We start from the raw sequence: 18,358 nt of genomic DNA on the forward strand, positions 1-18,358 counted from the left end.
AGTCGCCATCGACATCGTCATCATCCGCCTCATCATTGCCGGTTTTGTTTGTGTGGCCAAAAACAGGGAACGCCCTCTCGCAGCAGGAAGTGTGGAAGTGTGAGCTGGGAAAAGTAGGAGGAGGAAATTAAATCAGTTGACAAAGAACAACAAGCAGTCGAGCAGCCAGGCCGAGCTAAACTGGCAAGCTGGCAAGGAAGCCGAGCAAGAGCAACGGACCCAAGGTGAAGTTGGGCATGGCCGGATTAGCTTGGGAAGGGTGTGTCCACGGAGGGTTGAAATGGGCCAAGTACAGTGGTTACTGCGAAAAATAAATATCCTAGTCATTGGAGTTTTTATGGCAAGTAAGTGGCTATTATTTCAGTTTTCCTGGTTTTCCTGTTAAACAAATTATTTAATTTTTTTATTGAATTGTTTTTATTAGCCGGTTTATTTAATATATAGCTTCAACAGCTATTATTTTTTACCCCGTTTCGGTAGGGTTATTTTGTACAATTTAATGCATTAAGTAATTCAAAACTTATATGAATGAAAAGATGTAAATGTTCACTTTGATTCCAGTTTTTTTTCGAGGAGGTTACAATATTTTTCTCCGAAGTCAGCCATTTGGAAATACAAAATTTAAACAATTATAAAATAATTCAAAAAATTCATCTCCCATAAAAACACACCACTGTACTCGGTTCGTACTTCCTTGGACGTCGAGCTGATGCCTTTTTGATTTCCATTTCGATTTCGAGGCGTTTGCCTGATCCGACGATACTGCCACCCAGAAAATCCTTAGGGGAGGGAGGCGGCGGCATATCAGGAGGTTGATTTTGTTGTTATTTCTTTGTTGTTATTTTGATTGCACCGTCTCACTCTCTCTATTAGAGGGGGGATGGCCCTATAAAGAGTTCCATTTGTCAGTAGGCTTTTACTTTCGCCGAGTTAATCACAATCGACCAACAGATAATGAGGGTTGATCATGCCCAGCGGGAGGGTGGGGGTACATATATATGCAAAAAAAGAAGAGCCTTTTACCAGATCCCTGCTGCCATAATTCCGCGTTGTCTCTCAATTATTTCAGCTGCTCTGTCGAACACAAAACGGCGTCTGAGTCAGATTCTAAAATCAACCACCGAACAATGCCCTGGCGAAAATGAAAATGAAAAAAATGTAAATGGATAAGGGAGAGATATGGACAGACAATTGCGATTATTTGTAATTCAAGATGCAGTCGAGCGTTTTCTGAAATCGAGCAAGTCAACTTCTCGGTGCGGAAGGTTAACAAAAATTTAATGCTAAATGCTTATCGGTTCTATCATCAACTCCGCCGTCATCGCCATCTCCATTTCCATTTCAGAAGTCAAAATCGAAACTCGCTAAACTTGTTGGGAAATATGATCCACTATTCCCGGAAAAAGAGATGGGCAAAGGACGATTTGATGGCTGATTCATAGGTGACCCTTCTTTAGACTCGTCAAAAGTCAGTCAGGCAATATTATGCACTTGCAAAAAAACTACATCATTATTATATTTTATTATCTATTTTAATATTAAATTTTATTTTTAAATATGATTTAACATTAATAGCAATACTCTAATACTGTTACTCTAGTCTTAAGATTCATATATTTTTACAACTTATCCCATACTTAATATATTATAGTACTCCTTTTAAAATATGTTTACAAGAAAATATTATTTCTTTATAAAAAGTCTTTAAATTAATTTTTACAAAATACAACCTTTAATTTTTCCTGTGATTCTCTGCTATAAATGTATGTATCTTATCCCAATCCCATTTCCGATCTCTATTTGTATGAGGTTGTAATTCGAAACGTATTCCTAAATCCCCGGTGTAAGTGCCCTTTAATTGCGCATCTGCTGAAATTTCGCATCGCATTTTCCTGACCAAGGTTTCACTTACCATTTGACTTTTCCTTGGCCCAACCTTACCCTGAAAACGGAGATCTGAAATCACTTGTCAAACGGTCATTTAAGCCGTTTAAATGCCGCATAACTAACGTGGTTTATATTGCCACTGGACCAGTTTCCACTCACGCACACACATACGCACTTACAATATCAAGGTCATTGGGGCCTGTAACCAGACTCTCGGCAAGGGGGGAGTGCCATATACGTTGCGTGTAAGGTGGGCCTATTGAAGAAGGAGGCGTGGCATGGCGGGGATAACGGGGGCTATACAGCCTGAAAACAAGTTTGTACACAGACGCATGCGTAGCGGTTTTTGCGTTGCACTTCGCAGACTTCCGCGTTCGGGGGCTTGCACTTGAGTGCGAATATGCAAATTTTGCAAATAGTGACGTCAAATCTTGGATAACAGAATTTAGTGGTAATAAGTAGAAAAAACTATTACAAAAATATGAAATATTGTTTAAAAAGTTTAAGGATTTTAAGACCTATTTTGGTCTTTAGACGCTTTTATACAGCTTTTATTAAAAAAATATGCAAGGGATTAAATTGGAATTAAAAGTGGAAGATTCAAGCCAAAAAAAATTATCTTGCTTCCTGCATTTGCAGTAAATTATCTTATCGCCCTTGTCCTTGAAATGTGGCATGCAACTGGCCAGCAGTTGCATTCAGTGCAATTTTCGAAAGTTGTTTCATAGCCACCCAAATTGTTGACCTTCAGTGGCAAAAACGGTCCATTGAACCCTCCGGTTTTATGATACTTGGCACCCCAAGACCTGCCACAAGAATTCACGATAATTTTTCCACTCCCCAGAAAAATGCCTACTTATCCGAAGACCAAGAAAAATCTGCAGTAATTTAAATACGAGTATCATATGGTATTTTATGAGATGACGGAACGTGATTCCATCGGAAGAAGGTCAAATCATAAATGAGACAATTAAAGCTGTAGATGTTGACGTCTATTCATTGGCGAAAATGAAACATTATTCAACGCACATTACACATTAATTACTCGCGCTGACAAAACGCTATTAACAAATTTATGATTTCCATGCATAATCGCATTTTCAATGTCACTTCGGCCGGAGGTTCGGATTGACCGGAATGAGGTACACTTTATTTTGGTGTGACATGCAAACAAGTGAACGATTAATTGCACTGGCGGCGGCGACAAATGGACAAATCGGAACAGCCCCGACAATCCCCTCAAAACGGGCACTGAATTCCGGTTGATTGTACCCACTCTTTTGTGGACAATGTCAAACGTCAAAGTGCAAGAATTTGACAGCTAATAAACAAACAGCAGCCATGGCTATGAGGGTTATATGGTAGACTCGACAAATAAGCAGCAACAACAAGTTGAAGCCAGCGTCTGAGGTTCCGCTCTCATGACAGGGCATTAAAATTATTATCAAAAAAATATATGGGGAAAAAATACAAAAATAAATACAAACATGTCCACTTGACGAGCGCACTTGTAATCGATTTGATATTTAGACCTCACCTCAGATCGACTCACCTGAAACCCACTCCACTGGGTTGAGTGTTTGGGCCAGTTGCTCGCCTCCTTTTTCACAGGTGATTAGATGTTGGCCACGTCTGCGGCGGCGTTGGCTCAAAGTGGTTAATTAGCCTACCGTTTGTGGTACCATACTTATTATTGTAGCCATAGTTTTTGGCGCGCTACTCTCAAAAACAATCCGACACTTGAAAACTTAGAAAAATAAATGGTTAATAAGTGTGAGATAATGATAATTCCGTAGTAAAATATAGTTGTATTTATAATAAAGCTACATGTAGATGGCATTTTAATATATTTAGGAAAAATTATCTTGTACCCTTTAATATTAAAGTCTATTCCTATAATATTCATTTATTTTTCCAAGTGTAAATAGCCCAACCTCAGACTGAAATCGCCAAGCAGTAATGATATGCCAATCAAAAAACTTAAGCAGCATGTAGAGCGGATCAGCTCATTGGTTTCATTTAAACTAGAATTAGCAACGAATTTGGCAACCGAAACATTTCAAATAGTTGGCTAATTATGGAGTTGGAATTCAACATTTTTATTAGCTCTAGAGTCTACCCTCTAGACAAAAAAATGCCAATCCCAAGCAAAGCAAAAAAGAATAAAGACTTTAGAGAATTCCCACAACTAATCATTTCCTGATTACGAGTAACTGTCGCAATTTGGAGTCGTAAAATCTCCTGCTCCTATGCTCTGGATAATGCACTGAAAATTTGTTTATTTTAGCGATGATCTTGAGCCTGACTGACACAACAACAGGCCAATTAACTGCTGCCAAGATGTTTAGAATCAAAAAGTAAATAAATCAACGAGAAAGAGCCAGTAAATATTTCCTGCCACTGTGCAATATTGGGCAACAATGTAGACTTCACCCACACGAGTTTTGACAGTTGAACAGTTGCCAAGAAAAAATGCATGTAAAAAGAAGACCAAAGACCAGAAGGCCGGGATTTAATTTTCTTTCTTCGACGGACAAAGCCTGCGGTTGATTTTTTGTCTTGGTTCTTTTTCTTGGCCCGTTTCCATTGTCCTGCTTTTCTCCTGGCAATTATTTGGCAATTTTCTTTTACCGTTTTCTCTGGTAAAATGCATTACAATATCCTTCGAGCGAGCAGGATTATTTTGGTCATTGCCATGTTCTCACATTTTCCCCGGCCCCTTTGTCCTTCGCCTATGAAAATATTTACTTATGCCCAGGTATTGAACACACAATTAAAAGGTTTTTCCAAGCTAATTGGTTTCAATTATTCCGGGTATCGGCCAGAGACCAAAGCAACGTCCAGAATCCTACCAGATGATCGCAGTCCTTTGGATCTGTGCTAGTATCTGGATCAGAGTCCTGAACATCGGGCGGCGGCTTCTGCGTTGCGCGATTTCACAGATCATTGGCGTCGAGTTAATTGGCTCGAACGGTAAAGGTCTTCGAAATGTATACGGGTTCTATGTTATGAAAGATGATTGGACTTTGATTATTTCTTGGGAAGATCTCTATTTATTTATCTTAAAAATAATTGCAACATGCTGCCTTAAATGGATTAAGTGATGCCAAAGATTGCATTTACCTATTCATATAGAGTATTTACTGGACTTTAACAAGAGAACTAATATGACTTTAAAAATTAAAATTATACTGTGATCAACGGTAGGAAGTCAAACTTCAGAAATTCTGGAGGACAGAATCTATAAATCGGTTGTTAAATGGACATGATATAGCCATTGGGGAGGGACTTCAGCCTCTCCGTCCCACGCATTCTCCATAAAAGTTGAGAAAAAAATCTCAAAAATAAAATTTGATCCTAAATGTTGATGCAGGTTGGTAGAAATCCGTTGCACACAATGATAAACGTATTAAAGTTCAAAAATGTATAGTTGGAACATCCAAATAATTTAGTAATGTCCTCAAAACAACTGAAGTTCAAGAACCTGTAAGCATTTTGTAAATAATCTCTCCGCAACCTAGCCCAACAAAATCCATATAATTTTTATTTGGCCAAATTTACCAGTAGCTTGCACAACTTTAAAGACCTTTATTGTCCATTCTGGTCTACTTAATCTTACTTTCAGGCATACGCCCCTCAAAATCTGAGCCCAACAATTAACCACAACAAAGCGAAAATTATGTCATAGGCATTTCCCGTTAATGGCTTTTCCATTTCCCAGGGCTGAGAATTATGACAATAATGTGACAATTTACATAGCAGCCAAACAAATCGCAGGGAAAGCAACCACCCCTAGCTGGATAACCAGTTGAAACAGTTGCACCTTGGGCCAGTTCGTTGCCCATCCTGGCTCATCCTTGGTCATTAAAATTGAACAAGCCAACGAACAAAAAGTTGATCTGGCAGCGTAGACTTTCAGGACACCCTTTTTACCATTTTAATATTTTTTTTCGTTATTTTTGGTCCGGGAATATGACCCATCTACTAGGGGTAGGCCATTCTTTGCTGTTCACGTGACATTGTCACATTGTAATTGCCAGCCCCCGCCCGGATGGTATTCCTCTTCTGCCAGGGACATTAGTTCCAGGACTTCCTACGTCATGGACCGGCGCTTTCGATTCGAGGGCTTAACTGTTTTGTCAACTGCCTCGAGTGTGATCCGTACAGTAAACATAGCCGTCCGACCAACGGTTTTTTTAAGCTGCTCAGAAAAGGAGCACGCGCAGGCGATTTGAACTCGGTGACATCCTTAGTACTGTGGTTAGAAATATGAAATAAAAAAAATATATTTCAACAAAAATTTATTCAATACAAATCATTCAATATTAATTTCTGTTAAAATATTTTTTTATCCTAACAAATAACTTTTATTAGGAAAAAATGGGTAGAAAGCATTAGCTTTCTACCTACATAGAGTCAAAAAACTCGATCATAACAATTACTCTGTTTTTAGAAGTAGTTTTAAGGGTTTTCTAACTTCAAAAATATTTTACATACTCCTAAGGAATTTATTTTTTAATAAAAATAACTAATTTATTTTATTTTTTAAACCACTGTACATTTGTCGCAAGGAAGCTGACAAGCCACGGCAAGTCAGTCACAGCTCGACTCGCAAAACGCGATCCGTCAGATACTTTTTTATTTGGTCGTGACTGTCGCCATGTTTATTTTAGTGCTAATCCCCGCAGCGGGTTGTCGTTGTCGCTTGCCGCTTGCCACAAACTGATGCAAATATTTTATGAAGTGTTCGAGGGCACTTCAGAAATTAGTTCCCATGTAAGCGCTTAAAGTGTGACGAGACGCCCTTCCATGGCCGGGTCTCTAATCTCCAGCGGCAGGAGTTCGAAAGCGTTTCCCCGTCTCTGTCGCTCTATCGCCAAGCAGCTGTTCCTCCAAAACACTCCCGTTGTCAATTGTGATGTCAGAAATCAGGCGCCCTGTTTTGTGTCTCATTTTGGTTTTATATATCTTTTTTTTATCGAAACCAATTGGGCAGCGGGCTTGTTAGGCAGCCGCAGATTCACTGGCGTCTACAGAATCTCCCTCGACATCTCCTTTATTGGTTTTTTTCGGACTGGTCCCATTTGCGGATTAGTGGCTAAATCCCTTTTATTTGACAAAATGGCTTCGATAAAAAAACGAAAATCTGGAGATTGAAAACGAAATTGAAGTTGATTTTGTTTCGGTTGCCATCGACAGCTGGCAATAAAAAGTGTTTTCAATTAAGCCATGTTTTGGGCTACCACTTGATTATTTGTCACCAAAATTTGACATGCCCTTTATGAGGGTATATTTCATTTTTTAACATGGTATTTAAATTATATTTAATAAAACGGTAAATATATTTATGAGATCTTTCCCGCATTACGGGTATGAAATCTTTAAATCACTTTGGACCTATTTAAAAATTTGTTGTTTTGGAAAACTGTTTTGTACAAAGTCTTCGCATGTTATAAATTTTTTAAAAATCTAATGTCTATTTGCACAGCATAAATATCACCATTTTTAATCCGGGAACATAAAATAAAATTCTCTTTCTTTATTTCCTTTCCCATCGTTATTAGGGTATGCAACGGTTACTAAAAATATATTGCACCCCACTATTATGAACCTTCTGTTACTTATAGTTACTTTTTTGTGTGCCACAAAGTAGTTGCCTTGGTGCAAAATTAATTTACAATCCGGATCCGAGATCCCAGAATCGCGACCCCGACTCGAGTGGTTCGCTTGCTGGCTCTACAAAATAATTTTCGAGCATTGTTGATCCTTTGTGGCTTACTCGCGTCGTTCAGCGAAACAAAAGCTCTCGAAAATGGGTTTGCCAATATCCCGATTCAGCTTCGAACACTCCATTTTTTCAACAATTTTTTACACACATATGTATATTTTTTGCAACAATTTCCCCGGCGTATTCAAATCGGCTAACTACCCCATTGTTTTAGGAGCTCCTCATATCCTGCATATTCCCGATATCCTGGGAGCGTAATGAAACTCTAATGAGGTGATGGTGTGAGTGACGTGTAGCAAGCTCGTTCCCGATTTCGAGTGTTAAGTGGCCACTTGAAAACTGTGAAAGTGCCCAGAACAAACGAATCTCAAACCCGAACGAGAACCGAAAGCGACAGTTTGTGTTTGGTGATTTTACGATTGCAATTTCCCAGGTCGCGAGGTTGAGGTCGAGCTTTGTCAAAGTCGATTTGTTACATTCTTTCAAGTGGCCAGCGAGTCCTTCGTCCTGGCAGTCCTTATTTTCTTGCCATTCTTCCTGTGAGCTGTTTCAATATTTGCCGTACACTCATCCAGCCAAACTGTTGCGGAATTCAAGTTTGGGGTTGAAAAGTCCATCTTTTCACTGAAAATTTTTTATTTTAGAAACAAATTTATGAAAACTATTTTTGCACGTGTTTTTTAGCTAGGCTTTTATATCTTTCAGTGCATTCGTGATGTTACCGTTAATTCAGTGAGCTATTTAGGGTTGATCGAGTAGTATTTTGATGACATATGGCCTCCCATCGACATTGATGACGCGACGGCTTTTCACTTTTCACCGTTGATGGTCAACTCCATGGCCGAAAAGTTCCCAGGACCGTTAGCCGTTGGCATTGCGTGACCCTGTAATAATGGCTCTATTCCGGGGATGCACCTGATGACCGTCCGGCCACCTGCTTTCTTGACCGGAAGTTGAAAAGTTTCGAACTTTTCCGGCTGGCTTCGTGTGACAGCTTAATTAAATGATAGGCACTGTTGCCAGTTGTCCGCCATTTTTAGCTTGTGTATATTTTGTTCATTTCTAGGAAGACACAACCCCGTCAAGAATTAGACATATATCTACGCAATCATTTTTAAGGACCCTGAGGCCACCGAGCGGTCGGCTTTGTTATGCTAAAGACAAAAAACAACATCAAATGCAAGGGCAAAGGCAACAAATTCAATTACCAGGCTACGCAATGAGTCTGCCCTGAAGGCAAATCCACAAATGCAGCTTCCACCACTTCCGACCTCTGCTGATAGAATTAAGAAAAAAATTAAAACCCAGAAGAGACGTAGATCCTACAGCTGCAGAAAGTTTCTCAGGCGACGACCCCTATTCAAAGTGAATTAAGGACACACAAGATGATGCATTCGCGGTGGTCCAGCTTTTGATTGCAAGTCCTTGAACTGAGGCCCTCAGAAAAATTGAAAGAAAAAACTGTCGCAGATCGTATAACACTTGTTAGCCTGTCGATATTCCCTGTAAGCGGAATTTCCAACGAACTCAGCCGAAACAAAAGGAAACCATCGATCGACAAAATAATGCGGGCAATTGCAACTTTCTTGAGGTTAAACGCAAGTTGCTCTTCAGATTTTCGAGGGCTCAGCGGATTTGCCCTTAATATTTTTCTCACCTCCAGGAGGTCCACTCGTCGCCAGGACCTTAAGCCATTGTCCCGTCCTTAGATGGCAACAATCAAAAGGATGTGCACAGATTTTCTAGAGACTTAGACTCCAGCATCAAGTACTTAGGGACACGAAATAATAAAAAAGGGAAGACCCACAAAAAAGGAGATGAGGGGTAGCTAGTGCAAAATGTATCAAAAAGTAGAACACGCTTCGCTGATCCTGTAATATGATGTCCTTGCCCTAATCGCTTCGGATAGCAGACATTGATAATAGTGATCTTAAACAGCTACGTGAAAAGAAATTTATTGTTAACAATTTTACTCACTCTTCAAAAAAGAAGCAGCTGTTGGATTCAAAGTGTTTGGCTAATGAGGTTTATAAGTCGATCTATTCAGTTTAAAATCTTTCCTTTGTGAAAAGTTAAAAGTTTCGATATTAAAAGATTAAAGTTTTTAGATTTTAAACTCCTTCTTAGATAGGATATAGGAGGATATAAATTATATTTAAAGTGTTATACGCAGTTAGGATATTCAACAAATCTTTAATTTTTTTTTTTTTTTTTTTTTTTTAACGTTGCTTTTATTTCTTGAACATTCTGTTTGCGAGACTAACAAGAGGTGTATCAAATCTTATATTTTTAATTTAACTAACAGTCAAAAATATTTGTTTTAAATTATTTTAATCTACATGAGCATGTCCTTTCAACATTTTAACTCAATCTGATATATATTTTTGGAGCTATTGATTTATATGGTCATGTCAGAGCGTCACACATGGAGCCGGATAACTTTGCACGAGTTTTTGTCAAAACAGTGTTTCTAAAGTTGGTGATTTCGGTTTTCTAAAAATTAATAAACTGTAATCAAAAAATCAAAAAATCTAAGCAAATGTAAGCACAAAATCGAGTTTTTTTGAAAGGTTAACCATTGTATCAACAATTGCAATTTTTATATCTTTTAAATTACAAATTCATTCTCTGCATTTATGTATTCTTTAAAAGAACCAAGCATATTTATGGTTTTGGATATTTTAAACCGATAACAACAAGAAAATATTTTTTCAAAGACGTTTTATAGCCTTTCTACAGAAGTGGAATTAGAAAATAGTTTTAGATGATCGGCACGCTATTATCTTTTTTAAAGTAGCTTTTACTTAAGTAAATAATAAAAAAAAATATTAAGGTCTCTTCGAAAGAAATTTATAAATATTTTTATATCTTTTAACATGTTTTTATAGTTTTACCAACCTTACAATAACCTTAAATTAACCATACAAAAATTAAGCGCTATTTTTTTACTGACTTCGTTTTCCTATTGTTTCTATCAGTGTTTTTACCAGTGTACCCATCCCTCCATTTTTGCCCGCTTGTCTGACAAATTAAGCGGCTAAGCGTCAAAGACAATGCCGCCGCCAATGTGTATGCAAAATACAATAAGAACTCCAAAGATTTTTCCAACGAAAATTTGCCATTTGCCCACTAAAGTAAGTTAAGCTGAGCTTAAGGTAACTAAGCAAGGCTCAGACCTCGGACCAGGACGAAAATCAGGCTTAGTTGCCGGTGTATAAGCCAGAGAAAACAATTTTGAGGCACAAGACACCACAGTGCTGTTCCCGCTTATCTGAGCGGCAGATATAGAAAATTGATCTGGCGATAAATCGAGCTACTCAATTTACAAAAACAACGCTGGGTCGGGGCTGCCGCTTTGACTTTTGCTGGCCGCAGGACCAAGGACTTTGTCCTGACTTCAGGTACAACAACAGAGTGCAAGGACAATCGGAAGCCGGATTTGCAACCTCTAGCTCGCTCTCGCTCTCCGGTCGACCAGGCTCAAACGGATGTTTAATATTTTGGCTTAGAGACATTCTCATTACATTTGAAAACAAAGGAAAAATATTTTAGAAGAGATGCTCCTGCGAACAAGGAGCAGACCGCCCGGCCAGGATTTGAGTATTTAGCAAAAGGGTAATCCTGTCTATTAAAATCTATTTGCATACTCATATTTTTGTTTCGCTAGGTAATTGCGCCTGGATAAGGATCACCCACGGAATGAGAGAGGGACAGGCATAGGGCTGGTGTGGTGTTAGTGAGACACACTCAGTGCTCAGTGGGTTAAGCTTGCGAAACCTTAACCTGTTTGGCACCTGCCTGGGCTAAAACCAGGAACCCGCTTACGCGAACTGCGCTAATCGGGCGGCGGTCGCCTTCATTGAGCCCTTCTGGGGATTACTTAATCAACGAAAATCTATGAATTAAACGTGTTACCCAAAATCCACCAGCTTCTCTCACTTGTTCCGCACCGCGAATCGTGAATTTCCCCAGAAAACCAGTCCCCTGGCCACTTGAGATTCCCTTCCGTCTGAGCTTGGCTTAGTGCCCCTTTCCACCCACAATCATACCCTCGGGCCGGTTAAAGCTCTTAGATTTAAAGCAGTTCAAGTGAGCTACAAGTTAGTCCCAGTAGTGCTACAAATCGGATCAAAATCGAATATCCATCTAGCTTAATTTTTTTAAATTCCAAATAAAGTCGATGAACCACGTTTCTATAAATGCAAATTCGTTTTTATAATCGTTCTTATATATTTAGTTATAATTTAGAACTTTAAATAAAATGGTCAATAGTAAATGGACGACATGGTGGACTTTTAACATCGTAAAATATTAAGGAATCAAGCTCTATTAATTAAAATTATTTGAAAACGAAAATAGAGTATTGGCTTCCAGTAACCACACAAAATATCGTTATTTAACCATACGGTTGGTGCTATTACTTAAAAAGTTCTCAAGAATTATAATTTGAGAAAAATGTAACCCATAGTATCTTATATTTTAGAGCCTATTTAATTCTCCTCCTGGTTAAAACCGACACATTCTACGAAAATTCACGATTTGCTGGCCATTGTCCTTCACTTTTCAAGAGACATTATAAAAATCAAGAAGTGAAAAAAAAGTGAAAATCCTTTGCTCGGCGATAGTGCAAAAAATACAAGAGAAAACGGCAAATTAAGACGCAAACAATGGCGAAACAACAATGTGCAGAAAAACGTCACTGATGACAGAATGATGAGGATTAAGCCAGCACAGCCTAGAGTTGAGATAAAGGACTCTCCGAATGCAGGGTGCTATTGCTGTTGCTGTTGCCATTGCTGTCCTGATGCCTGAGTCTATTAAAAGTCTAAAGGCAGATAATAAAGGGCCATTAGGACTTAAAAGGGCTCAGCGACGCAGCAGCGAACGAGCTGAATTTGTTACCCCGGGTTCAACAGCATCCTGATGAACCCGAGGTCCTTGCCAAAGTCGAAATGGCAGCACCAACGAAGCATACTTAATTCCAAATCCCAATCCCCGCAGGATGTGCTGGGCCGTGGTTGGATTCGGGACTTTGGATTCCGGCTACGGGATTCTGGACTCGGTTAGGGTAGGTTTTTGCACATCCTTCGCCCAGGATATGTGTGTCAGTAGAATATTCCACAGGCACTCGTATCTATGTTTACTTTGGCCAACGCAATTTGTACAATTTGGCAACTGTGTTGTGTACCTCGAGTTGTTTGTTCAGCCTTTGCCAGCGAAAACTCATTTTCATCCGTCTGCTCTGGGTGCTCTATTGTGAAAGGATTCGTTTGCAGGCATTGTCCTTTCGGGCATACCGATCCCCGATCTCCTGCATCAGCAGCAGCACCACCACCAACCTAGTCCCAGACCCATGACCCGGTCCAACGATCCAACGCCGCTCGACAAAGTCACAAAAGTGAATTTTGCTTTTTAACTTTTCGAATTCAATGACGACTCCGGGGGAAGGAAAAGGATGGAGCGAAAGGATATCTAGCAACTGGAGCGGCCATTGCAAAACCGTCAAGGTTTCCAAATTAATCCCGACTTTGGTTTGCTCATGCGGAAAAACTATGCTAATATGCTTTGATTCCTTCTGCGATCTGGCATTTCTTTGTTCCTGCATTTGCATAATTTATTTTCGATTAACTGGGTTGGCTGTGCGGTTCTTCTACTAAAAGACGTCTCGCAAGATGCAAAAAACCATCACAAAATGGCAAAAAAAAACATAACAATATGATAATGCTGGGTATAATCTCATGAATCTGTGTTTGTCATAACACTTTTCGATGGAAAGAAGTAATTACAAATGCATTAGACGTTAAATAAATAATCAAAAGCATTGAGTCAATAAATTAAAAGAAAACAATCTCATCCATATATGTATGTTTTTTTTAAACAAGTTTTGTGTATAAGAGTAGATACAAGATATAAGGATCAAAAGTGGTATGTGCTTTTACTACGTAAGATTTTTGAAAAGTTTCTAGAAAATAAATAGTTGAATATAGATTAAACTGCTGAAGACTGATATAAACTTTGAAACGTTTGAAAAATTTCCTAATTCATTCTTATAAAATAAAAAATTTTAAATCGTTTAAAAATGACATAAATTAATCCATTTTTTGGTTTTAGATAATGGGAAAATAGGCAAAATTTTAAGAAATTTAAGAAAACTTTAAGAACTAAAGCTGAAAAAGAATCTTAGATGAAAAAGAAGTCAACCCATTCACCCCAAAATAAAAATATTTAAAAATGTTCATTTCGAAAACCTTTAGGTTTATTGTGTTAATAGTTTTTCATTGCTTAATATATGTTGATATGTACTAAGAATTAATTGTTTTTAACTGTACATAAACTAGGCTACGATTGACGTATTTAACAAGCAAAGTTGAAACTTTTGACGAATGCAATTTGAAACACTTCGTGGAAGGTTTAAGACTTAAGAACTATGATTAGTTTAGTTAAGATAAGGTAGTTGAGGTGTTGGCATTTTTTTGTGTTTTTGTTTTTTGTAAGGCTTGACTCCTTCACTGAATTATTGATTGATATATATATTAATATATATTTAGTCCAAAGCGCTCCCGAGATTATCACAGTTCCCAGCACTAGGAAGGCACTTCGAGTGCACGGAGTTCAAGGATTTTAAAGGTTACACATTAGATCTTGCGCTGGCTGTACATGTCGGAGATGAGACGCACAATGGTTATATCCCCGATGGTTTTGCGGAAGAACAGCTCCTCGATGGTAAAACTGGAGACCTTGTGCATCAGCTGAACCACTCCCAAAAGGGTTTGGAATCGCAGTGGCTGCGCTGGATGGGTGCGTTGGATGTAGTTGTGCAAGGCACTCTTGGCATCGTTGTGCATGGCGGCAACCTTTCCGGACTCCAGCAAGCCCTTGGACTCCGCGGAGGCCGAGGAGTTGGGGCTTCCACTGCCGGTCAAAATAGAGCTGTTGGCCAGATCCTCGGTGGAGCTGGCTGCCGGCGGCGATTTGCGGAAGAGTGAGATGGCCCTCAGGCACTCGTACTCGGTGCTATCAATGTTCAGATGGCACAGCTGGTTCAGGACATCCTGGAAGGCATGCACCTCACGGGTCACCATGCCCATGATCTCACGATTGGAGTTCTCAGACTCGTAGACGAACAACAGTTGGGCAAAGTTCATGGGCATGAGGTACTGGGCCATGGCCAGGATGAAGAATTCTTTCCAGGACTCCTCCAGCAGCATGAGCTGATCGGGCATGGGCAGCTCGGTGAAGGCGCGAACACTCTTGATCCAGTTGACGTTCTTGAAGAGATGCTCGGCGGCCGTTTCCTTGATGTGCTCGGCGGCCATTAGAGGTGGAGTGGGTGGCAGGGCCCGGGTGGCCAAGGCGTTCATGTAGGCAGCAGTGGGCGAGAAGAAGCCATGGTGATGACCCTGGTGCACCGGATGGTGAGGTACTCGTGGCACGGACAAGTCCAAGACGGCAGCGGCGGTGGGCGGTGGCGGCTGGAAGGCGGCATGATGGTGTTGCGGCGGCGGTGGGGGCAGACGCTGAGGCAAGCCAGGAATGGGCATTGGCACACCAGGAAATCCGGTCAAGGCAGCGGTGTTCATCAGGATTTCGGCTGGGATCTGCGGCAGTTCCCCAGCGCCCATCATGGCGTCTTTGTACATGGCCATGTGGCGACGGAGGGTAGAGTTCCGGGGTCCGCGCTCATGCTGGACTGCATCCTTGTTCATGCCGACCTCAAAGCACTTCCTCAGGCGACAGGCACGGCACTGATTCCTGTGGGTCTTGTCCACCACACAGAGTCCTTGCTTTTGGGACTTGCAAACATATTGCCGAGAACGGCGAATGCTGCGCTTAAAAAATCCAGCACAGCCATCACAGGCATAAATGCCATAGTGTTTGCCAGAGCTGTGATCCCGGCAAACTTTGCAAGGCACATGGTATAGAATGCGACCTAAAATGATAAAAATAAGGAAAGGGTTTGGTTAGAAAAGTTGATACTTTTTATAGTCAAATTTTAAAACATTTGTCTTTGTTTAAATTTTGAACTTTTTTCAAATTTTTTAAACTATACTTACTTGAAGCCGCTGGCGACAAGCGCACGCTGTTGTATTTCTGATCCATCATTTCTGGAGATCCTTCCGACGACTGCATACTGATGTGGGGCGTAATTTTGACGATTTTTTGTAAAAGTTTTTCACACAAAATATTTCACTTTCCGGCACTTGGCACGTTAGTTTGCTCTGCGATTAAGCGTTGTATTCGTTTTGAGTCTTGCTCTTAGATTTCAGCTTTAGCTGTTTTATCCCGGATTGCTACGATTGAGGATGTGAACACGCTGAGATCAGAACGGTTTGTGTTGTCTGCTCTCAGGACTCCGGCTGTTTTAATAGTCCTCGAGCCCAAATCCATTCATCCAGCCAGCGATCACCCTTAGGTAGCAAAACTCGACGTTCATTGGCTAGAAATCAGGTAAGGGTTGCTTCTAACGCTCGACCTATCTCCCTTGCGCTCTCGCCCCGGGAGAATCCTTCGATCCTGGCAGGCTGCCATTGCGAAAATTCATTGAGCACAGCAGCCGTCGCTCATTCTCAATTCCAATTTTTATTTGGGATTTTATGGTCCTTTTCCGCAGGACTCTCTACCTGCTCTTTTTCTCCCGTCATTTCACCACCCTTTCACCCTCTCTGCTGCGCTCGGGGAGAGAATTGCTCTCTCCCTTTGCGACAGTTGTTAATGAAGAGACAACCAAGAGGACATTCATGGTTATCCTTAACGTATCCTGGCATGGCCGGCCGGGGTTTATGGCGCTGCCATTATTGCCGCTTTGTGATTTGTGTGAAGTACCTGTGGGTTCGCTTCTAGTTTTCCACACACGCGAGTCCTTTTTGGAGTGGCAAAAAACGAGCTGCAGGGGTTGAAGGCGCACTATTGATTGTTTTCCATTCAATAATTAGGTTTTTATGATGCAATCATATGCGTATTTAAAAGATATCAAAATATAAACTTTTGTTTGTGCAATAATTTTGAAATTCTGAAATGTATGAATACGTTTCGAATGTATGAAATGTTAGAATGTATGAATGTATGAATTTAATTTGACTTAGAACTTGGTACTTCTTAATAAACATCTATAGAACCTTGTCTTAAATTTTGTACTTGCAGTAAGATTTTCTTTTATTCGATTCGACTTAATCCTGATGATGTATGTATATTTCGACAACGATTTTTCAACATTCACTGATCAATATTTAAAAAAAACAGTTCACTGTTATTCTCAGGAATGATTTCTTCACTGTTATTTATATATAAAAGCTGATTTAGAATGCAAACTATATTTAGTTTAAATAAATAACTTCTTACCTTTTTCATTAGGTTACAAAGTAATAATAAAACTTTTGAAGTTCTTTTAAACAAAGTAAAGTTTCTTTACATTTAACTAATAGATTACACCAATTTTATAAATGACTATTTCGCTATAGTCACACATTTCGACAACGATTTTTCAACATTCACTGATCAATATTTAAAAAAAACAGTTCACTGTTATTCTCAGGAATGATTTCTTCACTGTTATTTATATATAAAAGCTGATTTAGAATGCAAACTATATTTAGTTTAAATAAATAACTTCTTACCTTTTTCATTAGGTTACAAAGTAATAATAAAACTTTTGAAGTTCTTTTAAACAAAGTAAAGTTTCTTTACATTTAACTAATAGATTACACCAATTTTATAAATGACTATTTCGCTATAGTCACACATTTCGACAACGATTTTTCAACATTCACTGATCAATATTTAAAAAAAACAGTTCACTGTTATTCTCAGGAATGATTTCTTCACTGTTATTTATATATAAAAGCTGATTTAGAATGCAAACTATATTTAGTTTAAATAAATAACTTCTTACCTTTTTCATTAGGTTACAAAGTAATAATAAAACTTTTGAAGTTCTTTTAAACAAAGTAAAGTTTCTTTACATTTAACTAATAGATTACACCAATTTTATAAATGACTATTTCGCTATAGTCACACATTTTTTTACAAACTTTTTTTTACATATTTTTCTTAGTTTTAGTTAATTATCTTGTGTTATATACGTTTATAAATCATTGTATATGTATAAACATTTTCTGTAGTAAAAATTTCAATGAATTAGTCGAAATCTTTCCCTACAAAATATACCCTTTAAAGGCATTTAAATGTTCATACATATTTTCTTAATATATCCAAAATTTAATCATCGAGAATTAATCATTGGCTTTAAAGTTATTTTTAGAATTTTAAGCAAATATCCTATGAAAATTGGGAGCACCAGCAGTAGATCTAGTCACTGTAACTACTCCCCCGCCTAAGCCAGCTTAGGGGTTGCCTTTTGAGAGCCTTCGGCTGATTCTGCTGAGCTCGGCTTGGCATCGGACTCAAGTGGCCAGTGCCCCTAATCGCTCTCTCCTCTCAAAGGACCCACCGAATCCTCGATGGCCTAGGACTAATCGCGTGCCGCTTAAGCAGATTACAAATAGCCAAACACTCCCTGCCTGGAAAAGGCAAGCTGATCAAGCTTTCCTCTCTTTGGAGGATAGCGGATCAACGAATTCAAACGAAACAGACATTGCACATTGAGAGTACTTAATATCCGCAGAGTACTTAATAAATGTTAAGCAAGATCCCGCAAGTCTGGTGCGATTACGCACCAAACGCCTAAGGACATACGATCCTGATCCTCGAAGTCCTCCTAAAACTAACACTCAAACGTGGGAACAG

General features: G+C 39.3%; 1 protein-coding gene across 1 annotated transcript; it reads right to left on the bottom strand.

The window, feature by feature from the left end:
* Positions 1-13,849: 13,849 nt before the first annotated feature.
* Positions 13,850-15,965, bottom strand: tll (nuclear receptor subfamily 2 group E member tailless). The gene is made up of 2 exons (XM_017245362.3): positions 15,670-15,965; positions 13,850-15,545 (listed from the first exon to the last, which is right to left on the bottom strand). Exons 1-2 carry the CDS (start codon positions 15,743-15,745, stop codon positions 14,251-14,253), a joined length of 1,371 nt encoding a protein of 456 aa, XP_017100851.1. The 5' UTR covers positions 15,746-15,965; the 3' UTR covers positions 13,850-14,250.
* Positions 15,966-18,358: the final 2,393 nt, after the last annotated feature.

This window comes from Drosophila bipectinata, chromosome 3R (assembly GCF_030179905.1).
Source record: "Drosophila bipectinata strain 14024-0381.07 chromosome 3R, DbipHiC1v2, whole genome shotgun sequence".
NCBI classification, from domain to species: Eukaryota; Metazoa; Arthropoda; class Insecta; order Diptera; family Drosophilidae; genus Drosophila; species Drosophila bipectinata.

Excerpts from the sequence above, each read along its gene's own strand:
- tll (XM_017245362.3), bottom strand. The coding sequence starts at position 15,745 with ATGCAGTCGTCGGAAGGATCTCCAGAAATGATGGATCAGAAATACAAC. Across the intron at positions 15,546-15,669 it reads CTTGTCGCCAGCGGCTTCAA|GTCGCATTCTATACCATGTG; the intron begins GTAAGTATAGTT and ends TTATCATTTTAG.